The sequence below is a fragment of the Numida meleagris genome, chromosome 4, assembly GCF_002078875.1.
Source record: "Numida meleagris isolate 19003 breed g44 Domestic line chromosome 4, NumMel1.0, whole genome shotgun sequence".
Taxonomy (NCBI): Eukaryota; Metazoa; Chordata; class Aves; order Galliformes; family Numididae; genus Numida; species Numida meleagris.
In genome coordinates, this window is record NC_034412.1 from 1,552,459 (window position 1) to 1,570,705 (window position 18,247).

The 18,247-nt window shown below is 42.7% G+C and overlaps 1 protein-coding gene across 1 annotated transcript; it reads left to right on the forward strand.

Moving 5' to 3' along the window:
* MLF1 (myeloid leukemia factor 1) lies at positions 3,072–17,672 on the forward strand. The gene is made up of 7 exons (XM_021393573.1): positions 3,072–3,226; positions 7,629–7,791; positions 12,372–12,461; positions 12,901–13,029; positions 14,111–14,270; positions 14,862–14,994; positions 15,896–17,672. Exons 1-7 carry the CDS (start codon positions 3,180–3,182, stop codon positions 15,999–16,001), a joined length of 828 nt encoding a protein of 275 aa, XP_021249248.1. The 5' UTR covers positions 3,072–3,179; the 3' UTR covers positions 16,002–17,672.

The window sequence follows — 18,247 nt, forward strand, 5'->3', positions numbered from 1 at the left end:
TTATTGTTTACATAGATGATGGAATAAATAACACCAAAATACTTGAAGAAGAAACAAAAGCTTATCCTGCAGCTCTGGAAATAACTGTGTGGCAATGATGAGCAATTGCAAGGGCAGGCTGTGCCCCTCGCAGCTGCTCCGCACTTTCTAGTGGTTTCTTATGAAACATCCAGACGTGAGAACTTGTAAATAAGACACTGGACACCACGCAGACTTAAGGGTAACCCAATCTGGCCATTCCTGCAGTTCTTATGCCGATATTTTGTAAGCAGCTACCAAATAAGTCAAGGAAATCAAATATTGATTTTAAAGAGGAAGCAGATCTCTCGCATTTCTCTGAACCTAACGGAATGCGTTTCACCACTTCCTTCAGCTGGCTTAAAGAAGCACAAAAATCCCATCCTAGTACGCTGCCGAAGCCTGACAGGTATGGAAGGCCTCCAGTCTACCTGACACAACACGAGGATCTCTCTTGCAGTCTAAGTGATACTTGCTGCCCAGACAACGGCGCACAAGCATTACTTATTAGCTCATACATTATTGATAATCCTCTAATTCGTGTGCGATGGGAGGAAGCTGGTCTGCAGTAAGTTATAAATGGAAGGCCATCAACTTGCGATGGTCCTATACATAGCACGTCCCCACACGCCCGGTGGGTGCCACGAAACGTGTTCCTTACCCAGCAGCGGTTCAAGAACAGAGCTAGCAATGGGTTTCTACAGCAGGTTATGTAACGTACTCTACTTTTTTTTATCCCCTTCAAAGAATGATCGCTCTGAAGGGTATTTCCTAATTACGTACAGAACACAAAGAGACTGTGTGCATAAATGCTTTCTATCGCAGTGGTAAGGACATGTCTTCAATCCAGCCAGCAGCACTGCTCTTTGGTGCGCAGTCCTCACGCAGGCTCTGGCTCACATTCTCACAAACCAGTTGCTGGTTGGCACTTTGCCTATTTAGACATGTATGCAGTAGTGCAATTTTCACCTCCAAGTGCTAAGCGTGCCCACTGGTCGGACATAATCCTTGTACAAAAACAGGAGCCGACGAGTACACGGAGTCAGAAATATTTCTGTATTTCTCACTAATTGCACCAAATGTTTCTCACGTATTTTAGAGTACATTACATAACTCTGCAATTCTAAATGAATTGATCGCAATCAGGATCGATTTTTTTTAAGCCTCGCTGTAATTGATTTGTACTCTGGATGGAAGAGAAAGCAGAAGCCAAGCTGAAACAGCTGCAGAAAGAAGCACTCTGCATAAGCAGCTAAGACAAACAGAAGTGTTAGTGGGAAATGTTTGGGGCAGGAACCTAAACAAATACCTATGGAACCAGGAGAGAACAGAGAATTATAAATACCAGCTCGACGTCAATATGGCAAAATGACCTTTTGTTCTAGATGAATATGTTCAACAAAGCTCTGAAGTTTGAACCAGATTTAAATAGTCATATCACCAAAATGAATAAGAATTAAGAAGGTAAATTAATTCCTAAGGGAAATCACTGTAGATCTCATTAGCTCGGGAACAAGATACCTTAAAACTTTTAATTAAAGATAATATTTACTGCAAATGAATAAGAGTTGGCAGGTTTCAGCAGAAACCATAATCTCATTTATGCAAAGTTTTCTTATATTAAGGCAGACATCATTAATCTCATTGGAGATGCCCTCCAGACTGACAGTGCTGTAGCACTGAGGTGATTTCTTACAGAAGTCTTTTTATCTACACAAAAGAAATCTAACTCAAGCAGACACAAACCGTAAGAAGGCCTGAGCAATTAGAGGTATCACTCTGTGCAAATAGAGTACTGACTTTATCGTGTTAGTGAGCCTCTCGTAATGAGCTCACTTCTAACGGGGCCCATCTCCCTACCAGCAGCCAAAAAACTTACAGTAACTAGAACTCGTATTGCTTAGTTATCTGCACAGTAATCCGTCTCTGGGTCTGCTCCAACTTGGAAAGAAATCTCGTCTTCTGGAGTCTGGCTCCATAGAAAGTTAAGTGACAAACTGCAGATGATGCGGTGTGCTCCCAGCAGCGGTTGGAAGGCTCCGTGTTTCCTCTGTGTCATTGCACGGAAGTCATGGGTTTGTTATCCCAAAGCAGAATCCACACAAAGGCGACGCTGCATGCACTGAGTGTGCAGCCTGGTTTGTACCAGCAATCGATACTGACAAAACAATATTTGCTTGGGTTTTGGTGGAAAACTGCAAACGAGCATGTTCACGACAGCTTGCCTCGCTGGTTTGGAGCGTGCGTAATAAATACTCAGCGCACCGTGTCATGGATACTAATGAATATTATATTATGAACTGCGTAACATGTATACTACGGACTGCAATAATAGCAACACCAAACTGATCCAGGGCAGCTCCCTATTAATCAAAATGCAATGACAAGTAATTAATAAACGAACGCTCTGTAGGACCTAGTCTCTGCAGACTGAATTTCTGGTAGGAATAGGATCCCGCCTCGCAGGAGTTTTAAGGAGCTGTACAGCCCGTGTGCTGGAGGACTAACTAGAGTGCAAAGGACGGCCTTAGCGCGTTTGTGAACAAGATTTTGTCACAAAAAGCCGCACCGTTCCTTAGGTTCGCTCATCTTCCGTCAGGAAGGTACAGCCAGCGCCCAGGCTTCAGCCTTCCCGCCCGGACGGCGGAGCGCACCTCAGCACCGCTCCGCGGGATCCAGAGAGAGGTCGGCACCGGCAGACGGCAAAAATCAATGCCCACCTGATGACAGATATTTTTCACCCGGGCCCGCGCTCAGAGGAACGGTTGGGGGGCATACGACGCTCGCAACGCACGGACTTTATTTTACTGCCATCTAGCGGAAAAAAAAGGTAAAACTATCCCTAAGGCGCCGAGCTCCGTGCCCCCTCCTCCGCCCCGGGCACTCCGGGCTCCCGCAGCCCGCCCCGGGCGCGCAGCCCCGTTCTGGGAGCGGCACTGCCCGCCCTGAAGCGCCGCTCCGCGCGCGCTCCCGCCGCCCTCAGCCCCCGAACCTTCTGGAGCGCGCCCGCGTGCGAGCAGCCGTTGCCACGGCAGCGGTAGCCCCGCCCCGCCGCCCCGTCACGGCCAATAGCGGCGCCGGGGCGCGTCACGTGGGCGTGCGGGCGCCGCCGCGAGGGGCCGGCGGGGCGGTGGGCGCTCACAGGGCGCCGGGCCGCAGCCATGTTCGGGGCTCTGGGGCGCTGCTTCGAGGAGGACCCGTTCTTCCGGTGAGGGGGGGAGCGCTGGGGGCTCGGCCTCGGCTTTGGGCAGCGGAGCGGGGTGCCGGGGAGCGGGGTGCCGGGGAGCGGGGCGAGGCTCGCTCCGCCCGGTGGGGTCTTTGCGGGTCGCGCTGTGGGAGGCAGAAGGGCCGCGGTGGGGAGAGGCGGTGCCGGGGCTGCGGGGGGCACGGCTCCCGCTCGGGCGGTGCTGCGAACTTTGAGTGCCTCAGCGCCGTCAGGAACTTCATGGTAATGAGACGGTGACATCTGCTGAGGGGAAACCGTCTGCTCCCGGGCGCCGAGTGTCGTGGATTTTGTTTTATTTGTGACCATAAGCTTGTTAAAAGCAGGCAGCCGTGCTGGGTGTGCTAGGTTTCCCTGGTTCTCTAAGGCATCTGTATTTTAACCACGGGCTGTTCCTCAGCTCCTGTTGCCAGCTCATGTACTAAAGGTAATTCCAGGTGTTCTGGCGATAAAACTTTGCAGACCTGTGTGAGGTGTGTTAGTGACAGAAACCCGCCCAGTCTGCTGCCCGTGAGCGTTAGAGGGGTGAGGATGGGATAGGAGAACTCAGAGGAGCACAAATCTTTATTTATAGATACATATAAAGCTATTTTAGTCCACGGTGCTTGCTGTGTGGCGCTTAATGACAAGCAAAGCTGAGGGTGACACAGGTGGGTGCACAAGGAAGAGTGAGGCACCGGGCCCTGTGATGTGGGTTTGTTGACTGCGTCCCGTGGTTACGGGATGGCTGAGCTGAGGCTGTGCCCCTTAAAGGGAACCAGCTCCTCGGCTGCAGCAGCACCTTCCTGCTGCTGGGTAAGCCGGTTTGTACGCGTGGTGCCTGGAAATATGAGTTGCTATGACTGCACATCTCATATACAGGATACACGGTGCAAATGAGCGTGCAGATGCTCTGATGGAAATGGAAATAACAGTGGAAGCTGCCTCGTTTGTAGTAATTTGCAGCGTGCTTTTGTGATCCTCTGAAACAATTGCCTTCCTGTTTGTTCAGTTCCTTCGTTTTATTGTAGCTGTTTTAAACCTCCTGATGCAGGTTAAAATTGGAGGAAAAGAGATGGCAGGAGATAGAGGAAGGGAGTGTGTGTGAAAGAGATAAGAGGCTGATATTGAGATTCATTTCCTTGGCACTGTCCTCGTCGATCTGTTTTACATATAGTTAAGGAAATGAGTTTATTGCCTCAGATAAGATGAGCTTCCAAGGTAGTGTAATAATAAGCTTGTGCTGCCTCACAAGGAGAGGTTTTGACTGCTGAGCTGGAAATAGCGTCTGAGAGGGAACATCTCCATCTGGGAGCAGCTGTCCTGGAAGTGCCCCCCAGCCAAGACGTGTCCCAGGCCCAGCAGGGTTGTGCCTGACGGCTCAGACAGGTGCAGGAGCTGCAGCTCTCCTGCCAAGTGGGTTTAAGTGTATTTAACTTAGCAGTGCACGGCCTTTGTCTTACTGCTGCAGGCTCTGTCTTCAGGGTGATTCTGCAGCTTCAGTCCCGTGTACCACCCTAATTAAAAAAAAAAAAAAAAAGAAAGTGTTGAACGCAAAGCACAGGTTTCAAAAATCCCAAAGTGAATTTATTGTTTTAGGATACTGACTTTCAGCTGAACAGGAACATACACTGATGTAAGAAGCAGCGATTGTGCTTTGATTATGACACCCTTCAGCTGGAACGTGGATCCTTAATCACTGGAGCCTCAGCCTGAATCACTGTAGAACTTACTGAGTGAGATGCGTCTCGGAGAAATCCTCACTAGCGTATGGGCTAGCAGCATCCACTGTTGCACTTTGAATATGTATTTCTTCATATCAACATGCTTATTTGAGACATCAGTGCCCTCAGAGGCTCCACTTTTGGTTCCCTTTGTTGATCCCTTCAAGAGCCTGAATACCAAGTGAAGGTCGGGGGTGTTTGCACTAGGCAAAGGTGCAGGTTCTGTTGCTGCAGTCATGCAGTGACAAATGTACCAACTAGTTCTGTTCTGCACTTAATTGGGAAAATAATTTATGGTGCTTAACACATAAAGAGCACGCATTCAGTGTGTGAAATCCTTGTAGAACTTCCTTTCTTTTCCACCATCACTTCTGTAGTGTCATAGTGCAAAGCATGCAGGAGTCACATCGGTCTCATCAAAGGTATATTTTATTTCTCCCTAAAGAAGTTCAGATTTAATACCAGGTAACTAATGGTAACTAAGCAAGTTTACTCTGTACTTTTTGCTGTCCTATGACATGATTGGAACAAAGGTCTTAAGATCTTGTATCCTCTGTTAGGGATATTAAAGAGACTTTGCCTTTTTTTTTGCTTGATTTTTTTTTTTCCTAATATAGAGATATACATGCTTCTATTTTATAAAGGAGTCATACTGCTTTTGTACTTTTGTTTGAGTTTGGGTCATCAGAGACAGCAAGAGGATACGTTTAATCCTTTTGGAATTTTTAGCTTTAGCTTCCAAAGAGATCCCCTGCTGCCTTTGCATGGGTTTTGCCCTGCTCCTGGGCATACAGAAGTTGTACTGCTGCTTTGGAAGCCTGACAACACTGGGTCTTCCTCCAGCTGGTTCCCTAGAAAACGTCCTTAGGGAGATGGGAGTTCTCATTTAAGCCCATGGAATCTTGTTTTGCGTGTGTTGTAGGTAATTGTGTGTCCTGCTCCTGAGCTGGGAGAGGCTGGGGAGAAATCTTATGTTTAAGCTATTGATGGAATACAATTCATGCTTCTGTGTCCTGGTAACCACACCTATCTGAAGTCTGTGGTGTTGAGATTGTGTGGAAATATGCCCACGCTGTGATAGGGCCTGCATGCTTCCCTCATCTTGGCCTGTGCAGTGACTTGTTTGCATCTGTTCTTCATCCTGTGAAAAGCAAGCTTGCTGTATGCAAGCTGCTTATCACGTTGGGATTGGAGTTAAAGCTGGCAGTCATGTGAGGGGGTAGATTAGGGTCTACTTATGACAGTGGAAAAACTGCTCCCGTGGAACTGCAACCGTCTGTCTGCGCTGGAGTGAACTGAGTGCATAGCTTAGAGGGATATTGTTGGATTAAGAATCTTGTTTGAAAATTAATTAGCTTTGCATTTCTAATTGAATCTCTGATAATGCTTTTTTTTTTTTAACTTAAAGGGGAAAAATTAAATTAGATGCTGCTTTGTAATAAGAGGAGACTGTAAAGGGCAAAGAGATCAGAGTTGGCAGGAGGTGATGTCTGTGGGGTGGGCAACAGGAGCGCAGCTTCAGGAGCTGACTGGTACTGAGGAGTTGGAGGAACAGCCTGGAACTTTCCTTCATGGAGGCAGCGATGTCCCAGGAAAGCCGTGGGGAGAAGGAGGGTGTGAGACATCTGGGAAATGCCAGGAAATTGGTAGGAAGGGAGATGAGGTGCTATGGAGTCTAAGTAAACATACCTGGGAAGTGACTGGTGATGTTAATAAAGAGGCTTTCAGTGGAGTAGCGCAGGGGAAAATTAGACTGGATATGAAGGGAGGAAATGAAATGTTTTCTGTATGAAGTAGTCGTTTCTAGTGTTTGGACCAGAGGCAGCAGTGCAATTCATATAACATCAGAAGTCTTCTTATGTTTTACTCCTTTTCTGGCCTCTGTTTGAACTTTTCAGTTCTTGGCCAAATTAAAGAAAGCGAAGAATTAAGTAATAAGAGAGCAACACTAGCGATGTCTTACCTGAGTGCCAAGGCAAGCATTGCAGTTACTGGTGGGGTTCTGCAGATTTTTGGAGACAGATGTTGAGTGGTCAGAAAGCAGAGAGGAGGGGAGAGACTAAGAGCAAAGCAGAGAGATGGTAAGAATTCTTCCAAAGTGGTGAAAAGGGATGTGAGAACGTAATTTGTGAAGGTGAGGGAATGGGAAGGCAAAGGAGAAATGGTGGGGAATTAAAATAAAGGCGATGGAGTTGGCTTGAATTTAGAGCGCGGTGTGCGTTTTGAAGGACGTGGGCCAGGGAGGATGGAAAGTGGAATTCTTTTACTTCCAATCCCTGATATTTAAATGTTAAAAAGTGATAAAGTATAGGTCGGTTCTATAGTTCTTGGCAGATAGAAAGCCAAACATGGCTGCGAATGATGGAATATTTAGAGCAGCTGAGGAAAGAGAAAATGCAGTGCGGACGGACACTCAAGAACACAGAAGAGCAAGGAAGGCATCTGAGAAGGAAAAGATCTAAACCAGCCAACCTGAGAGGTGGGAAGAAATGGCAAAGAAGGGGGAGATCACGAGGAACAGAAGGGTAGAAATTACTGCACAGTTGGGTCCTGGTTAAAATAAAGAATAAAGACAAAGAACCATATGGAGTGGTTTAAAAAAAATCAGGGTTTGAAAATTTCAGACTATTTCACATCAGTTGGAATAAACCCTCCTGACTTTCAATGCGGAATGTCTCTTTCAGCGATCCCTTTGCCGCGCACCATGAGTACATGCGGCAGGTGATGAGAAGCTTTCCCGACCCTTTTGGCCGAGATCCATTTCTCAGTCTAACAGATGGCAGGGAGAGAGCAGCGGATCGAAGAGCGCGCCAGGATTCTCCGGTTGCTCTGAGAGGAAATCGCAGAGTAAGTCTTTCCTTAATCTCTGCGGACTGCTACGCACGATTTACATTTACTGGTAAGAGAGCTGGCTTCACGTTCCCATTCCTGCCAAACTTGGTCCAGTGGAAATGGAGCCTGGCTCAGCTGCTCCAGCCTCGGTCAGCTTGTTTCATAACAGTGAAACGTGAATCTCTCTCTTTATTCCTTGATGGTTAATTGTCTGAGTGTTTATTGCTTAACGCTGACAAACACACTGTGCTTTTAGTTCTAACAGAAACAAATTTTCATGTTATTAAACACTGAACACTTAATATTCAATGAAGTGAACAAGAAGTATAAATATTTATCAAATATTTGTTTTGATAGACATTATTAAATATTGCCACTCCAGGAGGGCATTAAAAATGTCCAAAGGCAGAGCCTTCTCTGGACATGCATCCCTTCATTACACTGACTTGACTTCAAGAGGTGCCTTGATGTGTCTGTGCCTTCGCTCTGCACTTCAGTATCTTGCATCTAGCTATTTGTTAATACTTGATTGAAGCAAAACGTGGTATTTCAGCCACTTGGTGGTAGCTACACAGGTATGTTAAACCCTGTTTCAGTTCCTTTGCTGTGGATAAGGCTCCATGTTCTGTATTTGGTCTGATTCTTAATAAGTTGTCTCTAGATACGTGGCTATAAGAATTAAAGAGTAGGAACATTTGCATGGAACCTGGTGTTTCTTTAAGCTACCATCTGCAATTGCAAAGCTGGTAACAATGTGTTTTACATCAAGTACCTTTTCAGCAGGCTGGGCATGCAGGACAAGTACAGCTTATGCTTCTGCAGCTAAATCTTATCTGATTTCTGTATTTAGAAGGGATGTATGTCTGTTGGTTCCTTTCCCTTCACCAGGTGAAATACTTTGCTTTTACACAGCCTCCTGCTTTAATGTAGAGCACTTAATTCCAGAAAACAGTTGGAAGGCAAAACAAATTATTACAGGGAGTTGTGGAAGGGATTTGGTTGTTGTTATTCCAACCTAGATGTGAAGAGCTTAATAAGCATAGCAGAAACACAGACTGTCACCTGCGTGTCAAGAGGGTAACTGTCAGATTCCTTCCTCTGTGCTCATACGTGGCCGGTTAGTTTCAAATATAGATGTTGTTGGGTCTAATTAGAGCATGATCTTTGTGTCAGCTGAAGCTGATTCTTAGGCCTTAAGTTCAGGAGGTGCTGGAAAGCAGCAGGTCTTTTTTCCTTAATATCTTAGGGCGGTTTATGCCTTATTCTTGGCAACGAGGCAATAAGGCAAAGAATACTTCTGTCTGTGCTTACAGAAGGGAGTTCAAGGTGCAAGAGCACTGTGTTGTTTTGATAAGCACAAAGAATGCCACACGTGCAAAAATGTGTTCGGTATCTTTTAATGTTCCTCATCCTTCACCCAGGAGGTGTAAGATGTCACAGAAAACTCCATTCTGATTACTTGAGCCTTAGAGTTGTCAACAAACTGCTTTTATTGGCGTTTCTTCAGAAATGATTCCAACACTTAAGAATAAATAAATTGATTTTTATGTAGGAAAAAATGGATGTCTTTACTGCCATGTAAAGTACACTTTGTTGCAATTACCCCTACTGATTCCTTCAAGTAAACTGTAGCTGCCAAAAACTGCCTTAGCAGGCACATCATTCATTGTTACAGCTTAGCGTGCCTCAGTAGCTTTGACTGTATCATTCAGACTTGAAAAGGCTTTTCATTTCTCAGACAGATTTCCAGTGTTAGTCACTTGGAGGTAGAGAGAAGAAGGAAGGGATGTGAGCAGGAGGAATGGGTGCGATGTCTTCAGAGACCTTGCCTTGCACTTCCATGACAGTCTTAGTTGTAATTATTATGATGGGGAACAGCAGTTTTCTTGCAGTTTTGAACTTACTGAAATCTTTGTATTAGTTTCCTTTCCAAGAGATTCCCCATGATGATGTTGTAAAAAAACAAAAAAAACAAAAACAAACAAAAAAACCCAACAACTGCTTCTGGAAACCATGGTGCAACTTCAACAGAAGCTTGGTCAGTAGGGCATCCCATTGTCATATATAATACTGGGTGACAATCTAACAGCTGTTAGTACATATTGTAAAATAAAGACTTCATAAACTTGTTATGCCTACTAACTTCATTTCTGAGGATATCCTTTTGTACTTGATACCATCATATTGTTTTCTATCACTTTGTATTAGACAACCATAGTCTACAAGAGTTGATAAAGTTGTTCAGGAATCAGATAATTCCTTGCTTCTGTACTTAAAGCTATGGTAAAATGCCTGGTCCTCCAATCTAACCAGTCTGTCTTTAGGTCAGCTTTCATGTAGCTTTCCAACCTCAGCTTCCTAGAAACACCAGTTTGTTTTCCAGCGTTTAATTACCCTGTCATATAGGGCTATTCAATATCAGCTGGCCAAACAGGAACTGTATTTGTTGGTGTTTATAGCTACATCTATTTATACAACTGCAGAAGAATATAACTTGCTGAAGGGGGGATTTGTCTTCGGGTGGCTCTACGTATGATGATAGATGGACTTAGATCTTCTTTGCAATGACCTTTGAAACTGCTGACAAATTACACTTCATTTTGTTCGTTGCGAGGGATGTATGGATATTTTAGAGAAACCTTCTGTATTTATATCAATCTCTTAATACACAAAGAGCTCTTGCGAACAAGTCAGCTCCATCATTTAGAATTTTAGTGCTTAAAAAATGGCCAGCCTTCTGAGATTTAATTACATAAATTTACATGAAGCAGGGCTACTGATTTGTTGTTTTTAATCAACTTCCAGTGATGGGGTTCTATTGCATGAGTAGAATAAAGTGTCTTCAGAGAAGTGGGTGACATCTGAATTGCTGTACCTTATCTTCAGTAATTTCAGCACGCAGGTTGCTGTGTCATACAAGCTCCTCCACTGCTAGCTTTAAGGTCTTCTAGTACCTGCATATGAATGTGGCTTAGAAAGCAGTAGCTGTCATGACATCTAAATTATAATCAGTCTTAGTGTTTTGCTTCTGTATACACAGGTTGCTTCATATTATGTTGCTGTAGCACACTACAAGTTATCAAGGTCCCCTGGAACGACTGTCTTTATTGGATCAGGAGTGTTGTAATATCACATGCTGTCTATGACAGCGCAGTAGGTATTTCTGCTGTGTCCCATGGCAAGTACAATAACTAAAAGATGCAAATCCTTTTTTTTTTCCAGGTAACAAGCTACTCCCTCATGCCCTTTTCAGGCTTTGGTAGAGTGGTTAGTATCCCAGGAGGAACAATCTGTGTAGCTTTTGCTAAAACATGCATACTGCCTGCATAACTAAAGCATGGACAAAGGCTAGTTCTGGTGTGCGTGCAACCTACTCTTGTTGGTATTTGGGTATTTATTTATTGCATATCTTCAATTTTTAAATAGTTATTAAAATGGGTGTGTTTGAATCGAATGATACGCATTTCCAGCAGTTGGAAGAATGTGGGTTTTGTGTTCCTGTAGTTAGCATGCTTGTATTTCATAGCACCTTGTAACGCTAAGGGCCTGCTGCGTGCAGCCCTGCAGCCTGCCTTTCCTTCCAGCTCTGCAGCTTCTTGCTGCAACTGAAAAACCCCTGTGCTGTGTTTGCACCTGATTAACGCACTCTGACCAGAGCTGCTGGTGTCAGAAAGCAGGCAGCCCAGCGGGGAGCTGCTCAAGCACCCGAGTGAAAGTTCACAGAAGGAGGGAGAAGGCATGGTGAAAATCATCCCCACCTGCTGTGCTGGAGAGGAGCCCAGAGGACGATGCTCATTTGGGACTGCACTGCTATCTTCCCAGATGGCCACTTGGGATAGTTCACCCTTTATCTACTTTTTTTCCTCTCTCTCTGGTATTTTTAGGCTTGTTTTCCACCAAAGGTAGCTTTCATCTGTACAGTCAGTATATGCCATCAGTTACAAGCTGCACTAATAAAATCTGCATGTAAACCTGCTTTAACATTGCTTGTGTAAGACTGGATCTTCTGCTTATGTAAAAAATAATGAATGTTTTATTGGATATATCAATTGCATCAGGTAATTAAGCTGCCATTAGAATCCCAAATTATGATTCCCTGGCTTTTGCTGGTTGCCCATGTATTGCTTGAATAACCACTTTCTTCTTCAAAAGAATAACTGTGTCATCTGAGATGGGTTTGCAGGCTGATTCCATATGCATTCAGGGGTTTGCATAACAAAGATAATCTGATCCTCAACAGATACGTGAGGTAGGGAGCCTCATACATTACTTCTAACTGCAGGAACTAGTCAGGTTAGTGTATAGGTAACAGTAGTTCATGCAAACTGCCCTCAATACGAGCTCCCTCTGACATTCGAGTGTTAGAAATCTTTTACTTCTGTCTTTCCAGTATCTCCAACATAACAATCAAGTTCTTTATGCTCGCTTTCAGTTTCTCATTCAAAAAGATGGATTTTGGCTTGTCTGAGAATTGCAGGCTATGAAAGCCCTATTGGTGTTTTGCTTTGCAGAAAAAAAATGCACGTCAAAACCCAGCCTCAAATTGAAGGATTAGCAGATTTTGTTTTAATTTTAACTGTTGTCTTTTCTTCTAGCACGATGCAGATTTCGGGGATCCTTTTTTTGCGATGGACAGAATGATGTCAAATATGAGAAACAGCATGCTGGAGATGCAAAGAAAATTTGTAAGTTTATTTTACATGTGTTTTAAAACTGTATTGGAGAATGACAGTTGTTTAAAACATTACTCAAAACCATGCTGAGAAAAAGGTTACAGCTTTATACGACTTGTTACGTACTGTACGTGGGAGGACTGGTCTTAGAGGTTATCTCTTCATTACTGAACTAAGCTATGCCTGAGCAAGTTTTTGAGCAGTTTGCTACTGCCCATACTTCTTATGCCACGCTTCCTGGCATGGGGAAACCTGTGCCCAGACAATGCTAGAGCAAGAGATGAGGGCCTATCTAGTGCTGGGTTCTGTTCCCAAAGCCCATAAGTATGGTGCCAGCGCTGAGGGTTGATTTCTCAGAGGGCTATTTGTTTTCTTGTTGATAATTTTAGAATGTAAGAAGTGTATTATCCACGGACTTTAACTTATTAAAATAAATCTACATTGCTTGTAGGATGACCTGTCTGTCCATCCAGATGTGCACACCTTCAGCTCCTCCTCTGTGATGACATATTCCAAAGTAGGGGATGAACCTCCCAAAGTTTTCCAAGCTTCAGCTCAGACACGCACAGCTCCAGGAGGTGTAAGTAGGCTTGAGATGCAGCAGAAAGGTGGTATGTAATTATTGGAGTATAAGATCTTCTATACCAAACCCCAGGTATCTCTGGTTCTTTCATCTGCAGACAGTTACTCTTATAGTTTAGAAAAATACATGTCTATTTACATACTGCTCTTTAGTAAAGGTGCTTCATGCTAATGTGCTGTTTTCTTCCTTGTCATTTGTATTTCTGTAAGTATACATCAAAACAAATAGTAGGCCTGCAAAAGACTAAAAAAACTGAGTGCCAGAACAGCTGATTTCTCAAGGTGGTCTCCAACATTCTTCTCTTTGCTATAATTAATTCACTTTTTGTGCATTTAAAAATCTGTCTGCAGTAGAATATAACAAAGGGCAGTCTGTTTGTGTAGAACATAGCTTCAAATCATACCCTTTCCTCAAGTACTTCTAACTGCTTATGTAATGCTTCAGATGAAGATGCCCTTTCATTGACTTCGTTGCAGCTGTTGCATCTAATTCTGCTAAGAAATCTGAATTTGAATTTGAACCCTGAAGCAAGGTTCATGAAAGACTATATGTGAGCAGTAAAGGCCGTTCAGCATGTTTGGCTGTGGGGTATGTTCATGCTCAAGCAGACACGCAGTTATCAAAAAGGTTCTAATAATATACCTATGAACACAGTGATAAGTGGTTGCCTGGGTCAACTTGACAACCTAGCCATTAGTTGTCCCTTCATGCTGAGAGTATTGGCATCAGCTATTATTCATTCTGTTGTCAAGGAGAACGTTGAAGACGTGTCTGTGTGTAGTATATTTAGACTAGGCTTTTTTTCCCAACAGTTAATATCCAGCATGTGTGTTACTTAGGGAGCTTCAGATGTCCTTGTTTAATCTTTATCTGTTGGCAGAAAGAAAATAGACTTGACCTGTGCTGTGGTGTGTCTTCAGCCAGCGTAAGAAATGAGGCAATTGGAAAAGCATGTAACACCAAGCTTTTTCAAAAGTCAAATATAAAAACTTTGAGGGAGAAGAAAACAAATCAATTTTCTTACGTTCTCTTTTATTGTTGTTTTTCAGAGGATATTGATTTGTCTTTTCTTGTACAGGTTAAGGAAACAAGAAAAGCGCTTAAGGATTCGGAAAGCGGAGTGGAAAAAATGGCTGTTGGTCATCACATTCGTGATCGTGCCCACGTCGTGAAAAAATCAAAGAACAGGAAGACTGGAGATGAAGAAATGAACCAGGAGTTCATCAACTTGGATGAAAGTATGGCCCTTTATGCAGTTCTGATGTGTTTTATACAAATGTTTCCCATACCAATTTTGAAGTTCTAGATTGAAAACCAGTTCCTTCTACTAAGTGTCAGAAAGTGCTAAGCCTGCAAATGTTTTTTTTTTTTCAGTCAGTAAAAATCCAGACATCTGAGGCTGAAGTAACCAGTTAAATGTTGTGTTATAATTTGTACTGTTTCTGTGTACAATATCTATTCTTATTTGAAGGTACCTTGAATGATTTATGGTTTTGAAAAAGTTTTTAACAGAACGTGTTTTCTGTGTGTTATATGGCTATCCTGCTTATGTTGGTGATAAAAAACTTGTATTTAGGAGATGTAAAAAGACATGCCTGTTCTAACCACACAACACACTGACTTTCTTTGAATCTTCTGAACTTAAGCCTACCTGTGACAAGCTTTAGTTGTCTCTTACAAATACCGTACAGATGGTTTGCAGGCTGTGTAAAGAGTCACGGACCACAAGTCTAAAATCACACTGTTCACAACCCTAATTTTCACTGAATGTTTTTTCCTATCCTGTTTACATCTATTTAAAATAAAAGGGAACTTGAACTCTTTTTCAGCTGAGGCCCAGTCCTTCGATGAGGAGTGGCAGAAAGAGATTTCCAAGTTCAAGCCATCGAGAAGCAGGTGCAATTTAGAAGCTCCAAAATACAGTGGCATTCAGCACATACGTAAGGAAGATGGACTGGGAAGGTAAAAATAGTTTCTTATTATGGAAATGTTAGCAAGAGAATGAAAATACAATTCTGAAGTAACCTGTTTATGAACAAACAATGCTTACTAGCAAATAGCATGTTTTCCTCCTGCTTTTCTGTGATACTGTAATAAATAATAAGGCAGTGTTTTATGAACTAAACTTTGAAGAAGTCAGTATTTTGACTCTGCAGATCACTTTGTGGTTGAATAGGCAAAAATGTTGAGTGTTTTTGTTTTTTTTTCCTAGAGATGCATGCCAGTACTCCTAGCTTAATTACATGTAAATGCTAATGCTCTCTTCTCTCTGTAATGTAACTGGGTTAACTGTGTTAAGATAAATTGCTTATTGAGGGCTAAGTTTCTGTTCTCTTTTGTAAAAAGAAAGGCAAGCCCCGCTCTTCCGAGTTAAATTTCAAATGAGACCTGTTCTATTTGCATAGAGGTGTGCACTTAATTTCTAAACTCAGGAATCAGGCCTGCATAGCTTGCTATCCACCAAGCTTCAGACTTTTTTTCTCCCCTCTTATTGACACCATTTCAGTAGAAGGCGCGATGCCTTTAACAGTTGCATGCTTGGTAGTGAAGGCTGCAGAAGGGAAATACTCCTCTTAGGTAAATGACACAGCACTTTTCCTCTGGCACCTCTTCAGTCCTAGAGGTTTACTACATATGCAATTTTACCTTCGAGTTCCTTTTTCAAACTAAGCTGGTTTGTTCTTTTCATCAGCTGCACAAGAGGAGGAAGCAGTTCAGCTTCGTGATGGTAGTTCTGGAGGGAAAGTCAAATCTGTTTTACAAACAGAAAACTAGACCTCCACATAAGTAATGAAAGACAGGTATATTTCCCTACCTCTGTATCGTACGGTGGTTGTCATTTTTGTTGTGCTTTTTGTTTCAGAGAGAAACCACTCGCATCTGTGGGCTTCAGGGGACCCAGAGTTTCCATGGAGAACGACCTCAGTGTGAAAGGAACACACGTCCCCATCAAAAGCAGCAAAAAATAGTCCATCTGGATGGAGTTCGTTCAGAAAAAACAATGGTGCTGCACTGCTTATGTTAATATAAGTATACACGTACATATGACCAATCTGTCCTTTGTTTTTAGTGTTAGTGTGCCTTGCTACTCTAATCTTTTGACTACTGAATGTTGTATAAAACTTCAGATCCTAGATTAAGCCATTTTAAAAAGAAAGACACAAAAACAAAAAAGCAACAAAAAAACCCCTGTCCACTTAAAAGCACTTTAATGGTTTATCACTAATTCTATTTAAAAACATATGCTTTGGGTAGCCAAGTCTTTTTTCCCACCACAATTGCACCAGTCTCAAACTGTCTATTAAGCCCAATGAAACTACCTTTTCCCCTCACACTGTATAATTTGCACAGAAAGTAAATTCTCCTCCTATTTTGTGTGGCCACAATTATTATTTGTTTTGGTGATGCAACAATCAATAGGAATTTCAGAACACTGTAGGCACTGCATATACAGATTTAAAATCATACTCTAAATTGGTATAGAATTCCCAGATTGTCTTGATTTTTAAAATGAAGAAGAGTATGAGGAATACTAAAATGGCAAATACTTCTTCAAATGTTAGTTTATTGGCATTCTTATATTTATAAATTGGGCCTCATTCTCTGTCCCTAGGCTGTTATTCTTTTATTTCTGATCTTTTGTTTCTTTTGGATGTGGTGCATTATTTTTCATTCCTGAAGATTCTCTGTAGTGATTTTCAATTATTCTATGATAATTCTCAGATGTAACTGTCACTTCTTAATTGGAAAAATGTGGGAGAAATGGTTCAGCAGACAGCAGTTTAACTGGATAATGGCTGCACCACTTCTTCTGTTCCAAAAAGCTTAAATATCCCTCCATACAGGAAACCATTTTGTGCCTCAGCTGAGGCGAGCTCCGTGTTGTTTTCTGCTAAAATCTAACACTTGGTTTCCTTTGGTACTTCTTTCATTATTGTTTGGTGAAAGAGTCTGGTGTTTGTGAGGAAAGGAACCTGTGACTGAGAACTGGAAATGTCTTTGTATTAGAAGTGTTAAGTTTGTGTGCTGTCTTCTTACTTGGAACTGATCTCATGTTGTAGAGGAAATAATTTCTGTAGACTGTAGCATATAAACCCTAGTGTAAATGCTATAAACTGAAGGCTAAGACAGCATAGCCTTCAAAAAAGACACTATTTATATGATAAAAGAAAAATAAGTTTAATATTCATACAACTGAAAAGGCAACAAGCTGTAAGTTTAATCTGAGGAATCTACAGGAAGGTATGCTTTGTTTATTAACCTGCAAAAATTAGAAAAAAAATAAAGAAAAAGACATCTGAAGGGCAATTGTCACTGACGTTGCTGAAATTTCCCAGTGATAAACAACAGAAGACATTACCACACTGTAACTTAAGAGTCTTTGATTTGAGAGGTGCCGCTAGTTCACAGAGCGTTCCTCTGTCCATCATCTGACCACTTACATTTTTGCCTGTGCTACTGGAGTGGGTGAACATACACATAACTGAGAAAACTGGTTGTAAAAACGTAGTGGAAAGAGGCAAATGTGGATGATTGAGCACTTTGTTATGCACAACGATGTTAAAATGCGATGCAACAAATGGTTCTGCACAGGAACACCTGGAACTTTAATTCTTTAATAAAGAGCTATTTATTATTTATGCTTAGCGTTTGGATTACCTCACAGCCTAACTGTTTTGTGCTTTTACTTAGTTTAGGGTCTCTTCAGAGCACTCTTCCCAGTGGCTCATAGCGGAGTACAGGAATGTTTCCAGTTACTGCACAGGAAGGAACGTTGCTGTGAGGAAGCAGCCAGGGGTGAGGTTTCTTTTTCAGAACAGCTCTTTGAGTCTTTTCTTGTAGGAAGGACCAACGCTTCCTGGTATAATCACTGTGCCTACATTCCCCAATCTGTAAAGTAAATACAAATTGCTACACAGCTTCATAGAGGGATGATATGAACAGCAGCGAGCAATCTATTCTAGCAGCTGTAATTCATGTGCTCTCACTTGGTACTAAATGTAGGATAATGGCAGAATAGCTGTGTCAGGTCACCTCCTGGCCTATGTTGGGACGTTCTATTTGGAGATCTACAATGCTGGCTAATTAGAACAGCAAGCTTCAATTAAGGTGTCCAAGCCCCTCCCTGGCTGCACCCTGACATCTGTACTTTCCTTCCTGTGGAGCGGTGCCTGTAGTTGATGTTTGACAGGAGCCCAGCTCTTCCCTTGTTTCT